At 35.2% G+C, this 15,364-nt stretch overlaps 1 protein-coding gene across 1 annotated transcript in view; it reads left to right on the top strand.

Moving 5' to 3' along the window:
* Window positions 1-14,144, top strand: part of SCAF11 (SR-related CTD associated factor 11) — a 72,778-nt gene extending 58,634 nt beyond the window's left edge. The window contains exons 7-15 of the mRNA XM_090273042.1: window positions 3,514-3,569; window positions 3,722-3,831; window positions 4,784-4,885; window positions 6,821-6,927; window positions 7,574-10,315; window positions 11,065-11,411; window positions 12,421-12,639; window positions 12,994-13,113; window positions 13,365-14,144. Of these exons, the coding sequence (XP_090129168.1) occupies window positions 3,514-3,569; window positions 3,722-3,831; window positions 4,784-4,885; window positions 6,821-6,927; window positions 7,574-10,315; window positions 11,065-11,411; window positions 12,421-12,639; window positions 12,994-13,113; window positions 13,365-13,511 (3,950 nt within the window). The 3' untranslated portion in view covers window positions 13,512-14,144. The remainder of the gene's footprint in view (window positions 1-3,513; window positions 3,570-3,721; window positions 3,832-4,783; window positions 4,886-6,820; window positions 6,928-7,573; window positions 10,316-11,064; window positions 11,412-12,420; window positions 12,640-12,993; window positions 13,114-13,364) is intronic.
* The last annotated feature ends 1,220 nt before the right edge of the window (window positions 14,145-15,364 follow it).

The following is a 15,364-nucleotide window of genomic DNA, read 5'->3' as shown; positions in this document are numbered from 1 at the left end:
CATCAATGTTTCACTGCCTCTCTTTTCCCCTTCCTTCCCCTCTTTCTGAAAGTAAATAAATAAAATACTTAAAAATTTTATATTAAAATACAAGGAAATAACACCTAGTAAATGAGGAAAGAACTACACTAAGTGCTTCATAAAATTCTAGAACCCTGCAGATCATAATACTCTAAGAACTTAGAAAGAAAAACAGACCACATATAAAAGAATTTTATCAGCAACAGATGGAGCAGTGGAGCAGTGCCTTGAAAATTCTGGGGGAAAGAATTACTGACCTAGATAGTTATATAACCTGCCAAACTATCAACCAAGTGTTAGGGCAGACTAAAGACATTCTCAAACACCTAAGAGCTCAACGATTCATTCCTACACACCTTTTCTCAGAATTCTACCAAAAGTTGTGTATGCTTCACTAAATGAGAAAGTAATGAAGGAACAGTGTAACGCAGGAAAAAGATAATGGGGATTATCAAGATAATGACAGAGGTTAGAGAGTTACCTGTTCAGATTAGAGCAAGAAAAGGGAGGAGTATTTCTAAGAGTGGGGAACAGACTTGATGGGTGAGTTTATGTGTTTGAGTGTATTAAGAGGTTTATACTTCTTATTGCAGAGTTAGCTAAATTAATGATAGATAATATAAGAAAACAAGGAACATAAAAACACAGCAGTTGTTAGCTTTAGGAAAAGCAACAAGTTGTACAAGAACAATAATCATAATTCAGTACATGGTTCAACTGAATAATGTTTATATAATTATAATGTAATATTGCTTGTATCAAATGTTAATATAAAAAATCGTTAGGATGGAGGCAGAAAAGGAGATAGGTAGATCAGTGGTATAAGAGAAAAGTCTATCTTCTATAGCTGTGATTTTTATCTGTCGTGCCACAAGAATTTTTAAGACATGTAATACCAGACTGTTTAGTCAGGGAACTGACCTTTTCCCTTTAGATTGTCAAAAAAAAAAAAAAAAAAAAGCAATGGTCAACACAGCATAGCTGTCCAGTGTGAATGATTCAAAATTATACCCATTTTTTGTTGGATCGGCAAAAACAATTTATTGGTGTGCCACAAAATTTTAGTAGTTTATGTGTACCAATTAGATGAAAAAGGTTGAAAATCTGTTCTATAGTAAAAAAAGAAAATTAGAGAATATTTGAACCTCCAAAAAAAATCAAGGTAGAGTAGTATAAGCATGTTATTTAGGACTAAAAAGCAAATATTAGAAGAAACAGCTAAAGGATTTGATGAGTGCTTTGGGAACAAAATCAGGAGTGGGATTTCTGTATTTTTTCTCTATAAGCCTAGAAGTGCTGTTTGACTAATTTAAATTATGTACTTGCATTATTTAATAAATATTAAATGAAAATATACATCACTGCTGTCCAAAGGCAGATAGATTAGTAGGGTAGATTTGTGAAATGGTCTCCAGGAAACCACAATTTAGACAAATCCACCAGTATTGAACACTTTTGAGATTGCTCTCAGAGCTGCTCAGTTATTACCACAGAATTATACAGAAATTTGTGAAATAGCTTTTGGACTAGATTTTCACACTTGGTATCATTGGTCAGAAAACTGACAGTTCTTCCCATAGAGAACATTTTGTCTACTGATGGCTTCCCAAGATAGACTTCCAAGTGACGGAATGCTGTGTAAACGCACATACTTACTAAGTCTTGAGTGAATGAAAACAATTCAGTACCCTTAGGGCATAAAAGACACTGTGTAACTACAACACAGCAATTCTCTGTCTAGCTAAGGAAATAACTATTTCTAAGAAAGTGGCTGGGTACCTATCAAACATTTTTATTTCTGGCTTCTTCAAGCAATTTTTAAAACCTGTATCTTTTAAATACACATCAAAGGGTAAGAAAACAACTTCCTGGAACTCAGCCAGTACCCCTTTCCCCAGTGTTGAAATTATATTTGTTACAACATTTCTGGGTGGGATATGTGTCGGCAGCCGTCCGTCTCGAGAGACGATGGTGTAGCTTCTTAAGAGTCTATCTGCAACGCCGAGAATGGTTGTGCAGTCCGACTCGGGAGTGACACGGTATCTGTCTCCTCCTGTGTTGAATCGACATCTTGCGATGACGCTGGAGTGTCCTCTCCAGTGAAGCTGAAGCTACAGAGCCTGGGCAGGGTGATATGGAGGGTCTGCTGTTGCCCATGCAGCAGACCCCCCCTCTCTTCGCAGCTGAAGGGTCCAAGGGAAAGACGGAGTCAATACAGCTTGGCTTCAGGTGCGCCGCAGGAGTTGCCGGTGTTGACTACAACGTCAAACCGCCTTAGGGACTCCGGCTCCGGATTTTCTGTCGGGGTTTACTCCCTTAGCCTTTCCCCTGAAGAGGTATGCCGCAAGGCAGCGGAGGTTTTTTGGAGTCAGAGTTTTCCTTCTCTGATGTGCCCTGACTGGAAGATCGAACCAGCGACACTTAGCTCGCAGGCCGACGCTCAATCCACTGATGGATAATAGCATGAAACCAAACAGCTGTTATTTAGTAACTTAAAAGGAAATTAGTATGCTATTTAGTAGAAAGTAGGCCATAACCAACTGGACTGACAGAAGAAACCCCAAATACATACGGTCTTCTGAGAGCAGGAAACAGGCTGCCCAGTTAGGGTGATGTGTTTTAAATAGTAAGCCCCCCTGGCAAGGCAGAAGAGTGAAAGACCAGTTGTCATTTACATTGTAGGCTTTTTCTGGAGTTCTGAGGAGAAAGCAAAGACAGTACCAGCTGCAGTTTATTACAGACAGCAAGTATATTGATAGATAAATAAAGAAAAACTAAGAGCAGTAATCTATAAAAATGCTAACACAATTTTTGTGGTTAGCAGAAACTGTTCTTTATTAATCTGGAAGTACGTATCCTCAGAAATAAATTCCCAGATGGGAGAGGTAACACCAAAAAATAAGTCATAAGCAGGGCAGCCAGAAACATTTCTGTAATAGAAAGCTGTTTTGAGCAACACTTCTGCTTTTCCTAATTCTAATTATAAAGTTTGGGAAGGAAAGAGGGACTTATCTGAAGATGGTGCCAGTGGTTAAATGGCCCCAGTTCCCCTGGTCAGCTCGCTCTTGAGGTGAGTTAACTGGCTTGTTTCTTAGGTCACAGCTGGGAAAGGACATATGAAGTGCATTATTGATGTGAACTAATTTGACTTCTTCTATATACTTTTTGTAACAAGGTAGTGGTTTACATTTCCATAGGGTGCCAGGAAATGTTGACTAGAATGTTAATACTCCTGCTCTAAGCATAGCGGTATCACGTGCTTTACCAGTTCTGTGTGCTGTGCTCTCCTATGTGTTTATTGTTCTGTGGCTTAACAAGATAAGATAAAATTAACATTTGGAAAAATTATGTAAATATAAGTACTGTTATTTTTAGTGCAACTTTTCTACATGTTTTAACTATTTTGTCAATATGAAGGTATCAATACTGATTTTACAGCTTTTTAAAATAAAAATTAAGACAAGGTAACCAAGTCTTTGTGTTTTTGTACAGGAAAAACTAAATACAATGAAATGGGAGGAAAGGAAAATGCAACAATAAAGATAAAGGTTTGTTGAAAAATCTTTTTCTTAGGTAACACTTTATGGTTATTTAGTACATAACATTAGTGCCTCAGGTATATCAAGATATATAAATACTATTATCTACTATTATGGAGGTTCTTGTTTACTGTTTCAGTAACCTATTTTTACTTTTCTAGCCTCGAAGATCAAATCAATGTACAAGTCAGTACTTCAGAAATTCTCTCTCCAATACATTTTCTCCTAGTAGTCACACTGGAGAATCTTCTTTTACCTGTAGAGCTTACTGGTTAGTATTTTCTACTATTAATTTATGCTTTTTGTACTTGATGTTTCAGTTCTAATTAACTCTGGTAGAAATTGAAACTCAGGTTCAGCAAACATTATGAAAGCCCACCTTGTTTTTTCTGTTTTTATTTCTTTTGGAAAATAAACTCATTTTAACAAAGAAAACACCTATCATTTTGTGATGTTCTCTACTATACACTGACTGCTGACTGCCTCTGCTAGTGGGGCTTTGTTTTCATTAATAATAAATTAAGTTGTTCTACACAGGCTTTTTATGTGATGATAGAAAAGTAGGCTACTTGGTAAATTACGGTAGTAGTACCTAAAAAGGAGAGCCCTTTCAGAGTAGGTCCATTCATCTTGAATCCTTAGTGGCTGGCAAGTAAGTACTAAGTAGATATATGTGGAATTTGATAACTAAATTCAAATTTGAAAATCACATAGAGTTGGTTGAACTAACAAGACAGATTGTGATTTAATCTATATGAGCTTGGCAAGGCACCAAAGAAAGCAATTACATCTGAGTGGACTTTGTGAAGCTGAACTATACCCATTTTTTTTGTTACAGTACTATACCTTCTTTGATTTTCTTTTGTCCTTTGCTTAGTTTCATCTGGAAACTATTGCACCTACAGTTTCTGCTGGAACTGCTTGCTGTATGTAGCTTTGGTTCACGGGCTAGAAACAGTGTTGGTTTCTTTCTCTCAATAATAAGCATATTAGTCTGAACTGACTTTTAAAAAATTCTATCACTTAAATAGAAATTCAAGCATTATTTTTATTAACTTTAGGAATGAGTTCATTTTTAAAGTGTTTAAATAGAAAAAGGTTCTAATTCTTTTAAATTATTTATAATGCTAGGTATGAAAATAACTGCATATATCATGAACCCAGTTGTTACTCCAAACTTAAATTTTTGGAATTCTGATGAAGGTGTAAAATTTATCTTTTAGTACAGAATTTATAGACGTCAATGAAATCAGTACATTAATTAGGCAGAAGAGACAGGAACTGGAATTGTCATGGTTTCCTGATACATTACCTGGAATTGGAAGGTAAAAAATAAATTGTTTACTGAAGTGTTTAAATGCTAACATGAGCAAAAGATATCATTAATTCTTAAGTACAAATGTGTCTTATTTAGTGATTATGTTACTAAGAAAGTTTTGTGCAAATCATACTTTGGTGTTCCAAATGTCTAACAAAGGTTGCTATTTAAAGGGCCCCTTAAAGATTTTTTTTACCTGTTTAATAAATGTAGATATTCATTTAAAGGGGAGAGTACCTAAATGATAAGATTCATTATAGTATAGTGTTCAGATCTGTCCTCCCTCCACTTTTTCCCCATTCCAATTTTACCTCCATGCCATTAGCTGAATCGCTGCTTTCATTGTGGAATTTCCCTTCCACAGTGTTCTTTTAAGTAACTATTTGATCAAACCCCTACTGTGCCTTGGCATTAATGACTTTCTATAAGATAGCCTTTTCTTAATTTAAGTCCTGAGGCTACAAGCACATTGCTAGGTACATGATATATACTTAAATCAAGCTTGTACATAAAGATCAAGGTCGTTGCCTATAACTTGTAACTTTGTCACTGTAATGTAGTTCTGCATAGGGCCCTATACACTTGGAGTGACAGTGGAACAAATAGAAGTAAAATTAGGAAGTACAGATATGTATAATATGAAACCTTTTCTTGGAGTTATATTTCTTTTACATGTACACGCTACATATTTTTTTCTTAAATATGTTTTATTGATTATACTGTTACAGTTGTCCCAATTTCCCTTCCCTCTGCTCCCCTCCACCCTGTGGCCCCCCTCCCTTCAGTTGTCACCCCCTTTTAGTCCATGTCCATTCGTTGTGCATATAGTTCTTCACAACATCTTCCTGTCTACTCCATTCCATCCTACTATGCTACACATTTTTTAAACCTTCTCTGCCCCTACTCTAGAATCTCAGTTTACATTGAATAAGATAGTTGTATTAGGAGACCTGAACTGATGAACTAATATGAATCAGAAAAGAAGCTGAGAGTAGATTGAGTTTGGATGCAGAAACTTTGAGGTCTTAGCAGGCCCTTAGGGACACAAGGAACTTTGAAGACCCATCATTGTTAAATGGAGGAATTTGATAATATAATATAGCAATAGAAATCAGGTCTTTAAAAAATTTATACATATTTTGATGTTTGGGGCCTTGATATACGTTGTAAAACAAAGACATGTAACAAAAGCTGATGTTATCTATGAAGTGCTTCAAAATTCAAGTAATATAGTTCTATTCAAACTTTTTTTTTCCAGTTTTTTATTGTTGTTCTATTGCAGTTGTCCCATCTTTCCCTGTTGCTCTCCCCTGCCCAGCTCCTGCCCCCCCTGTTTCAACTATTTTAAGTTTTATTTATTTATGGAATGGTTTCCCTTTGACCTTGCTAATTTCTTTAATACCTTGATTTGATTAATTTGACTAAATTATATCTTTGGTTGTCTGGAAAAGGAGTGGGATGCAAGGAGCATGATGGCGCTTTCTGGAGTGGTAGAAATGATCTATTTTTGTATTGGATTGGTGGTTACGCGGATATATACAATAGTCGAAAGTCATCAACTGTACTCTTAAAATCTGTGCATTTTAGTATTCAAGTGACTTAGAATAGCAAAGAAAAATTAACAACTAAAAAATCTTGACAATATCAAGTTATTTAAAAATAGAAACCACTATTACATATTTGTTGACCTTTGTCTCTGTTTTCCATTAATTTATCCGAAGAACATGCATTGAAAGGTTTTTTGTTTGTTTTTTTTTTCTTTACAGCGAGTTGGTATCCATCATTAAACAATGAGTAACCTTGAATTTACTTTTAATTATTTGGGCCAAAAATAATTTAGGCACATTGTATTTTAATATTGCTAACCTAATTTTGAAAACCGATTGTTTGATTTTTTAAACCATTTAAACAAAAATGTCTTTATTTTGTTTTGAATTTTTAGAATTGATTTTATACCGTGGAATATTGAAACAGAAGCTATTCCTCTCATCTCTTCTGTGATGCCAAGAACTATATTTCCAACAAGTACCATATTGTTAGAGAACTTTGGTAAAGTTTGTGAAGTTTTTTTCTACTTTTTAAAAAATAACTGCTTTTCAGTGTCATAAAAGTGAATGTTGATATCTTAGAAAAACTATTAAATAAGGCTTAATATAGTAAGTCCAAAATATATGGATCGTGACTTGACTTTTAAATTGTTCAAATTAGAAAATCCCTCTTAAGAAATTACAAGTTTATATTTTCGAGGACTGATTAGAAGTCTCCCTTCTGTTTAGGGCTTCAGTATCCAAATCATAGATCTTTAGAAGTAACATATCCTATTTCCTGTTAATTATTAACAAATAATTTGAGTCTTATTCGTGACTAACTTGTTTTCTCTAGTATTTTGCCTAGATAATACCAATTCATAAAGCAAATGGCAGTTATTAGACAAAACATATTTTATTTTGTTTTTTTCCTATAAAATTGCCCACGTGGATTCAAATCTTGTGGTAACTTATTTCAGTAGCATTAAAGGAAGCTGATAAATGCCTGATATTACTAAGATATTAGTAGCTATACATTTATTCATAATTTTATTCATAGGTATATAGTTTGTTACAGATGTCTATTTTTATGTAAAATAAGCTAAAGCCAAGCTGTTATCATTTATTGAAACATACTTTTACTTATTTAAAACTATATATATTATTAGGTACTTCTTGCAAAGAATATGCAGTAGCACATACTCAAGAAGGAGAAGAGAAGAAGCAAACTTCCGGTACATCAAACACCAGAGGTTCAAGGCGAAAACCTGCAGCAACAACTCCTACAAGGAGATCTACACGTAACACGAGAGCTGAAACAGTCACTCAGTCTCAGACATCCCCAGTATCAAATAATTCTGGGTGTGATGCCCCAGATAACAATAATCCATCTGTAAGTGTTTCTCCTTCAGCTGAGTCCGAAAGGCAAACAAGACAGGCTCCAAAACGGAAGTCTGTACGAAGAGGAAGAAAACCACCTTTACTGAAAAAGAAACTTCGGAGCTCTGTACCTCCCCCCGAAAAATCATCTTCCAGTGATTCAGTAGATGAAGAAACAGCAGAATCTGATACACCACCTGTGTTGGAGAAAGAGCACCAATCAGATGAAGAAAATAGTAACACTTGTACTGTTCAGACAGATGTAGAAAATAAGTCTGCTAATGGCTTGAAAAGTTGCAGTGAGCAAACAGAAGAAAGTGAGGAACATACTGAGAACCATGATACAGAGAAAATAGTAGAGTCTTCATATTCTGAGTCTTGTATTCAAGCTTCTCCTGTGCTAGTTGTAGAGGAGGAGGAAGTTCAAAAAGTTGAGAATACAGGTATCAAGGCTAATGTTTTGTGTTTAGAAAGTGAGATTTCTGAAAAAGAGGGTGATCCATTAGAAAATCAAGACAAAATATCTGGACCTTCAGAATCAGAGGTAGAAGCAGAAATATGTACAGATCATCCTCCAAATGATTTTCTTACACGTTCAGCATCTGAAATTGAAGTATACCAACCTATACCAAAGCCGGGTGAGTTATCTGAGAGTGCAGAGCTAGTGGTTAATAAAGAAGATGTTGTAGAGGTTAATGAAGAAAAAATAATAGATGTTAGTGATGAAAAGGTTATAGAGAGTCCTGTAGTGGAAATTATTGATCATAAAGATTCTACAGTAACAGCAGAACAGCTTGTAGACAGCCCAAAATTAGAATCTTCTGAGGGTGGAATTACACAAACAGTAGAAAAAACGTCTATTGAGAGCTCAGAGATTCATGTGCCTGGGCATGTTGAAATTGAAGATGCAGAAATAATTGCAATGTGTGATACTTCAGGGAATGAAAATTTCAGTAGTAGTCAAGACTCTGAAAATACTTTATTAAAAAATAACACCAATTTAGACAGATCTTTAGAAGAAAAGACTGAGTCTCTGGTTGAACATCCCAGATCTACAGAATTGCCTAACACACACATTGAACAGATTCAGAAGCATTTTAGTGAAGACAATAATGAGATGACACCTATGGAATATGATTCATTTGGTGGTGATCAAAATGAATCTGGAACTGAACTGTCTGTAAATGCTGATGCTAAGCAACTGAATAAAAATTTGGCAGAGGGCTGTTCTCAAAATAATATGCCATCTTCTGATCCTGTAAGTGGAAAGGTTGAAACTGTATCTCAACCCTCTGAAAGCCCAACAGATACGATAGATAAAGCCAAAAAACCTCGTACTCGAAGATCTAGATTTCATTCCCCATCTACAACGTGGTCTCCTAACAAAGACACTGCACGGGAAAGGAAGCGGTCTCAATCTCCATCTCCCAAAAGGGAAACTGGAAAAGAAAGCAGGAAGTCTCGATCACCATCTCCCAAGAAAGAATCTACAAGGGGACGGAGAAAATCTCGTTCTCAGTCTCCCAAAAAGGAGATTGCAAGAGAAAAAAGGCGATCACAGTCTCGATCTCCAAAGAGAGAGAGCAGTAGAGAAGGCAAAAGATCAGAATCACTCTCCCCCAAAAGAGACATTTCTAGAGAGAACAGGAGGTCTCAGTCAAGAGTGAAAGATTCCTCCCCAAGAGAAAAATCCAGGTCCCGGAGCAGAGAAAGAGAAAGTGATAGAGATGGGCTGAGGAGAGAAAGAGAGAGAGAAAAGAGAGCTAGAAGGTGGTCTAGGTCCAGATCTCGTTCTAGGTCACCATCAAGATCTAGAACAAAAAGTAAGAGTTCATCATTTGGTAGAAATGACAGAGACAGTTACTCTCCTCGGTGGAAGGAAAGATGGACAAATGATGGTTGGAGATGTCCACGAGGAAATGATCGGTACAGAAAAAATGACTCTGAGAAACAGAATGAAAATACAAGAAAAGAAAAAAATGACCTCAGTCCAGATGCTGACTATTCAAATTCTGCTGATAAACATAGAAATGACTGTCCCAGTTGGGTAACAGAAAAAATAAATTCTGGGCCTGATCCAAGGACCAGGAATCCAGAAAAGTTAAAAAATTCCCATTGGGAAGAAAATAGAAATGAAAATTCAGGGAATTCTTGGAATAAAAACTTTGGTTCAGGTTGGATGTCTAACCGTGGTAGAGGTAACCGTGGCAGAGGCACTTACAGAGGTAGTTTTGCCTATACAGATCAAAATGAAAATCGGTGGCAAAACCGAAAACCACTCTCAGGGAATTCAAATGGTTCAGGGAATGAGTCTTTCAAGTTTGTGGAACAGCAACCCTATAAACGGAAAAATGAGCAAGAGTTCTCCTTTGATACACCAGCAGATAGATCAGGGTGGACATCTGCATCTAGTTGGGCTGTGAGAAAGACTTTACCAGCAGATGTACAAAACTATTATTCACGACGAGGGAGGAATTCCTCAGGTTCACAGTCTGGATGGATGAGACAAGAAGAGGAAACAGTCGAACAGGGTAACATGTTCTGTTTACTAACACTTTTATTTGAGAAAAGAGATTATAAGTTAATGCCTTATTTGTATGAATTGAAACGATCCCTCTTTATAATTTTATAATGTTAAATGGGATTCCTGTTGTTTAAAAGTCACTTTACATTATATAAATTGATATACACATTCATATTTATTTTCTTCCTTCATCCCACTCGTACTCCAAACTTTGCCAAAAACTTTAATATTTTAAGTACAATTTGCTACAGTAGAAGGATTTGGGACATTTCTATGCAGGATTTAACTTCTATTTCTTTTATTGTAGATGTGTGCACTTGAATTATTTTGATAATTGTTCTTATGTAAATAAGTCTCTTCTAATAAAGATTTGTCTTGGCTTTTTTTTGTTAACATTATAAGAAAAAAGCTGTTGAGGATTAAAAATTGATTAACTTTACTTCTAATTTAGTAGTCTAAATAAATTTTATATTTAACTAGTCAGTAAGTTTCTTGAGCTACTGATTCTTTGCTAATATTGATGGATGTTATCGTCTAACCTTACTAAAAATTATTTTAGTTGAATGTTTTCATTTGGAAAATCAGCCCACATTATTTTAAAATGACAGGATTAAGTCAAATAATTGGAGATTGGTTTAGGTGTTCTGAGTCTGTTAATTGCTATTTAACTTTACTATTACCAGTGGTTATTTGCTTCTCTGTCTAAAGAAATATGTAACCTGATTTTTTTTTCACAAGCCTTTTTTCTTTTGATAGATTCTAACCTAAAAGACCAAACAAACCAACAAGGTGATGGTTCTCAACTACCTATAAATATGATGCAACCACAAATGAATGTAATGCAGCAACAAATGAATGCACAACACCAGCCTATGAATATCTTCCCATACCCAGTGGGTGTTCATACTCCTTTGATGAACATCCAACGTGGTCCATTTAATATTCATCCTCAGCTACCCTTGCATCTGCACACAGGAGTACCTCTCATGCAGGTAGCTGCTCCTACCAGTGTATCTCAGGGACTACCACCACCACCACCCCCTCCCCCACCATCTCAGCAAGTCAACTACATTGCTTCACAGCCAGATGGAAAGCAATTGCAGGTATGTTTTTAGCAACTCAAGTTTAATCAGCATAGCTGTTGTAAACATTTAGCTGTTAGGGTCAGATATTCAATACAATTATTTGATTAGGTTTGTGGTAAATCTTCATAACTCCTCTTTCACTGTTCTTCCCCAAACCTCCCTACCCCCAAGTAAGAAAATGAATTGAACGCATATTATCTAGTCTAGGCTACATTGTGCTGTCATTGATATCCAAACATTATTTTTTTTAGATTAAGAAGACCAGATCATGAGCCAAACTAGAATCAAGTCGTGGGTGTTTTAAAATTCTTACCTAGTTTATTGGACTCTTTAGGGGGTGGGAACCCGTGATGAAGTACTGTGATGGGGCTTGCATTGTCTTGTTTGGACAGACGCCAGTTAAAGCTGTACATTATCAATTACTACCTGTATTTTGTTTTCATGAATTTACTGTGCTAAGAAGAAAGAAGTGCCTCTGAGGCATATAGATAATTTGAATAATAATTTATAAACATTGTGTTGCTTACAGTTTTATGTCTACATTTCAGAAATTCTAGAATCCTGACAGCAAGATATAGTTGGAAGAACAGGGGAATGGGATTCCAGAATATGGGATCTTAAATCTTTTTCTGCTGTCAACTCACTGCAAGCTGTTTGACTTCCTTGCCTCATTTTCTCCCATCTTTAAAGGGGGGCACTTGCTGTAGTTAATTTTCATAAAGAGCCTTTCAAGAAAGATACTATTCTTTAAATGCTGTTCCTGTTTTTAGTGTTGGTGTCAGGACATTACAATACACATACATAACAAATAATTTATGTTGATATATTTAAATGAGGCTCTGTTTAAGAATGTTATCCATTTTTCTTCAGAGTCCTTGAGATATAAATGACCTGAAATACCCATTTCTCTTAAATACTAAGGTTGAATTGTTTTTGAGTTTTTTAAAAATATTATTTCTAATACTTGACTAAAAGATTTCTATTGAGTATAAGTAATTCATTAACTGATTATAACTCTTGAAAACAGGGTATTCCTGGTACTTCTCATGTAAGTAATAACATGAGTACACCAGTCTTGCCTGCTCCAACAGCAGCCCCAGGAAATACGGAAACAGTTCAGGGACCAAGTTCTGGTAATACTTCGTCATCAAGTCACAGCAAAGCCTCTGATGCTGCTGTAAAATTGGCAGAAAGCAAAGTAAGTGTTACAGTGGAAGCCAGCGCAGATAGCTCGAAGACAGACAAGGCAAGTTCAAGGTTGAGAGCAACCTACATAATTTTGTATCTGATAAAGTTGAAAAAAATAACAGCTTTCTATTGTTTAAGTGGTAAAGAATTTATTGATAGTCTTAAATTCTAATATTATTTGAAGGGGTCTATTTAGATTTGTTGATGCCCAATGAATTACTAGTAATATTACATAATTATTTTTAGAAATGTTTGATATGTATGTTAGTAAATACATTTTGTGTTCACAACACTAATATTTGACAAGCTTCTAATAATGCAGATGCACAGTGTTTTTAATTTTAAATCTTTAAAAAAAATTTTGGAAGTATGTGATTGGACAAATAATAATTATCCATTTTCCTCTCATCAGAAATTGCAAATTCAAGAGAAAGCAGCACAGGAGGTAAAACTGGCCATTAAGCCATTTTACCAAAATAAAGATATCACCAAGGAAGAATATAAAGAGATTGTCCGAAAAGCAGTAGATAAAGTAAGTTACAGCTTTAGTGGAGTTCTGTATATGTTGTTTGACCCATCTCTAATTTAATAAGGGAATGGTTAAGTCTCATTAAAATAATAAGGGCTAGCTTCTTCTAATTCTTGCTGTTTTTGACCTTTTGAATAAGTTTATATGAGACATGAAACATGGAAAAATGTCTGGTTTGGGGTTAGTTGTTTTTCACAGAGGTTCCCATTTTGCTCCCTTTAACTATGAAAAAAATTCCCTTCATCTTTTCATAGGTTTGTCATAGTAAGAGTGGAGAAGTCAACTCTACTAAAGTGGCAAATCTGGTTAAAGCCTATGTAGACAAATACAAATATTCACGGAAAGGAAGCCAAAAGAAAACCCTGGAAGAACCTGTGTCTACTGAAAAACACATAGGCTGAAGTGGAGAGCACTATAGGGACACTATCAAGTTACCTGCAAAGTGCAATTTCAACTAGGACCTTTAACTGAAATCATGCGTAACTGTGATTGAAATTTGGTTTTGATATAATTATTATTTTTTAACATAGGATATAATGTTTTGTTCAAAGTAAATACTAGTTCTGCACTGCAACTTCTATATCCTTTCCTCCCCCCTCCCAATAAAAGCAATTTCAAGGGAAAGTAATGGGGTTAAAGGAATGTGCATTTTTACTAGAACTGAGTCACAGTGCGGATACTGGATGATGGACAGCTTTTTTATTTGAACAGTGGAGTGCATAAACTAGAAATTTCTCAGTGCACTGGTTTTGGAAGAGATGTATATATAATACATTTATTCTGTTAGGCTAAAAATAAAGTATGATCTATATGATTTTTCCCTCTAATTGTAGAAAGTTAAGTAATGTATTACCATGAAAAATATTTCTAATAACAGAACATATCAATTGCAGGGTTCCTAATCTGTATTTTTAAAGCACACATCAGAATAAATTGCTTAGATAAAAAATTACCACGTGAGTAAAATCCAGTGTCCAAAACTTTGGAACACTGTCGACCCGTTGTATCACCAAATAAAGGGTATGCTGCTTGTTTTCTTTGTGCCTTTTTTCCCCCCCCTATTGAGATGAAGCAGTTTGATTTGCTACATTTACAGCTTTGGCAGTCTAAATTCTTTGTTGAATTTAGAAGACCAGTTTGGGAAAAGTGTTGCCTTTGTAAAAATTATGTTCTTTCATATTTCCTACCTGTCGGAGAGAATGAGTTATCTGTGCCAACTGGAGAATTGCTGTTAAGTGGTGGGGACCCTCCCTTGGGACTAAGAATTATGACCCACTGCAGTGGCTTTTGGGTGGTTATTCATCTGCCTAATCACTAATGAAATTCTTTTCACATTTGCGAAATCTCCAAATGCGTTACAATGAAGAAAGTGTTCGTTTGGTGCCCATATGAAGGCCATTGAGCATGTTGCAAAAATCTAGACACATTAAAATCTGTATCTTGGAAAGGGAGAGGAATTAAGTAATCAAGTTTTGGTTAGGCCAGTGGGGACTAGGGATTTGGTTGGTTTTTAAAAATACTAGAATATGTTAATTTTTATAAAAGGTAAGTTAAAAGTGTTACAGTGCCATTATTTTAATTGGCATTTTAGAAGAAAAAAATGGGTGTCTCCATGATAATCTTTTATTCTAGTAACCATTTTCAATAGATACCAAATAACTGGAAAGCTATTTAGATAAGATGTTAATGGCTCACAGATAGGTATATGCCTCAGTGAGACAGACTGACCCTTTTACTAGCTAAACTAGCAAGAGCAATACTCCGTAGGACTGTGCTTTTCTGAAGTAAAGATTATGTGTTTCTCAATTTTATGTGCACAATACTTTCCTGGTGCTAGCTTTGATAGGCAAAATATTTTGAAGTGATGGTCCCAATAATGATTGTGCTAGTTCATAATCTTTATTAGATTATGAGTGTAATCCCCAAAAGTGTTAGAAATATTTCCAAGGAGTTTTGATCTTTATTCTGCATTTCCTGGGCATTAGTAATACTGGTATTCTACTGATTTGTATATATTTTTAATTAAAGTTTGTGTTTAGATTACTATGGGGAGAGAAGTTTAGAAGTATATTTCTTCCAATAAAATATTAAGACTTTTAAATATCAATGCACACATCCTCATTTATTTTAGTTTCGAGTTCTAGAAACAGTTGTGTGAACTTTAAATCTATTTTGAGTTAAAGCTGATTCACATTTTGAAAATTTTGTAGCAAATTGCCTAAGCTGATTAATCACAGAATGCCTACTTTTTGTT

Source organism: Furipterus horrens, unplaced genomic scaffold (assembly GCF_987537825.1).
Source record: "Furipterus horrens unplaced genomic scaffold, mFurHor1.1.pri manual_scaffold_4, whole genome shotgun sequence".
Lineage (NCBI taxonomy): Eukaryota > Metazoa > Chordata > Mammalia > Chiroptera > Furipteridae > Furipterus > Furipterus horrens.
This window is presented reverse-complemented; position numbering and strand designations above follow the sequence as displayed.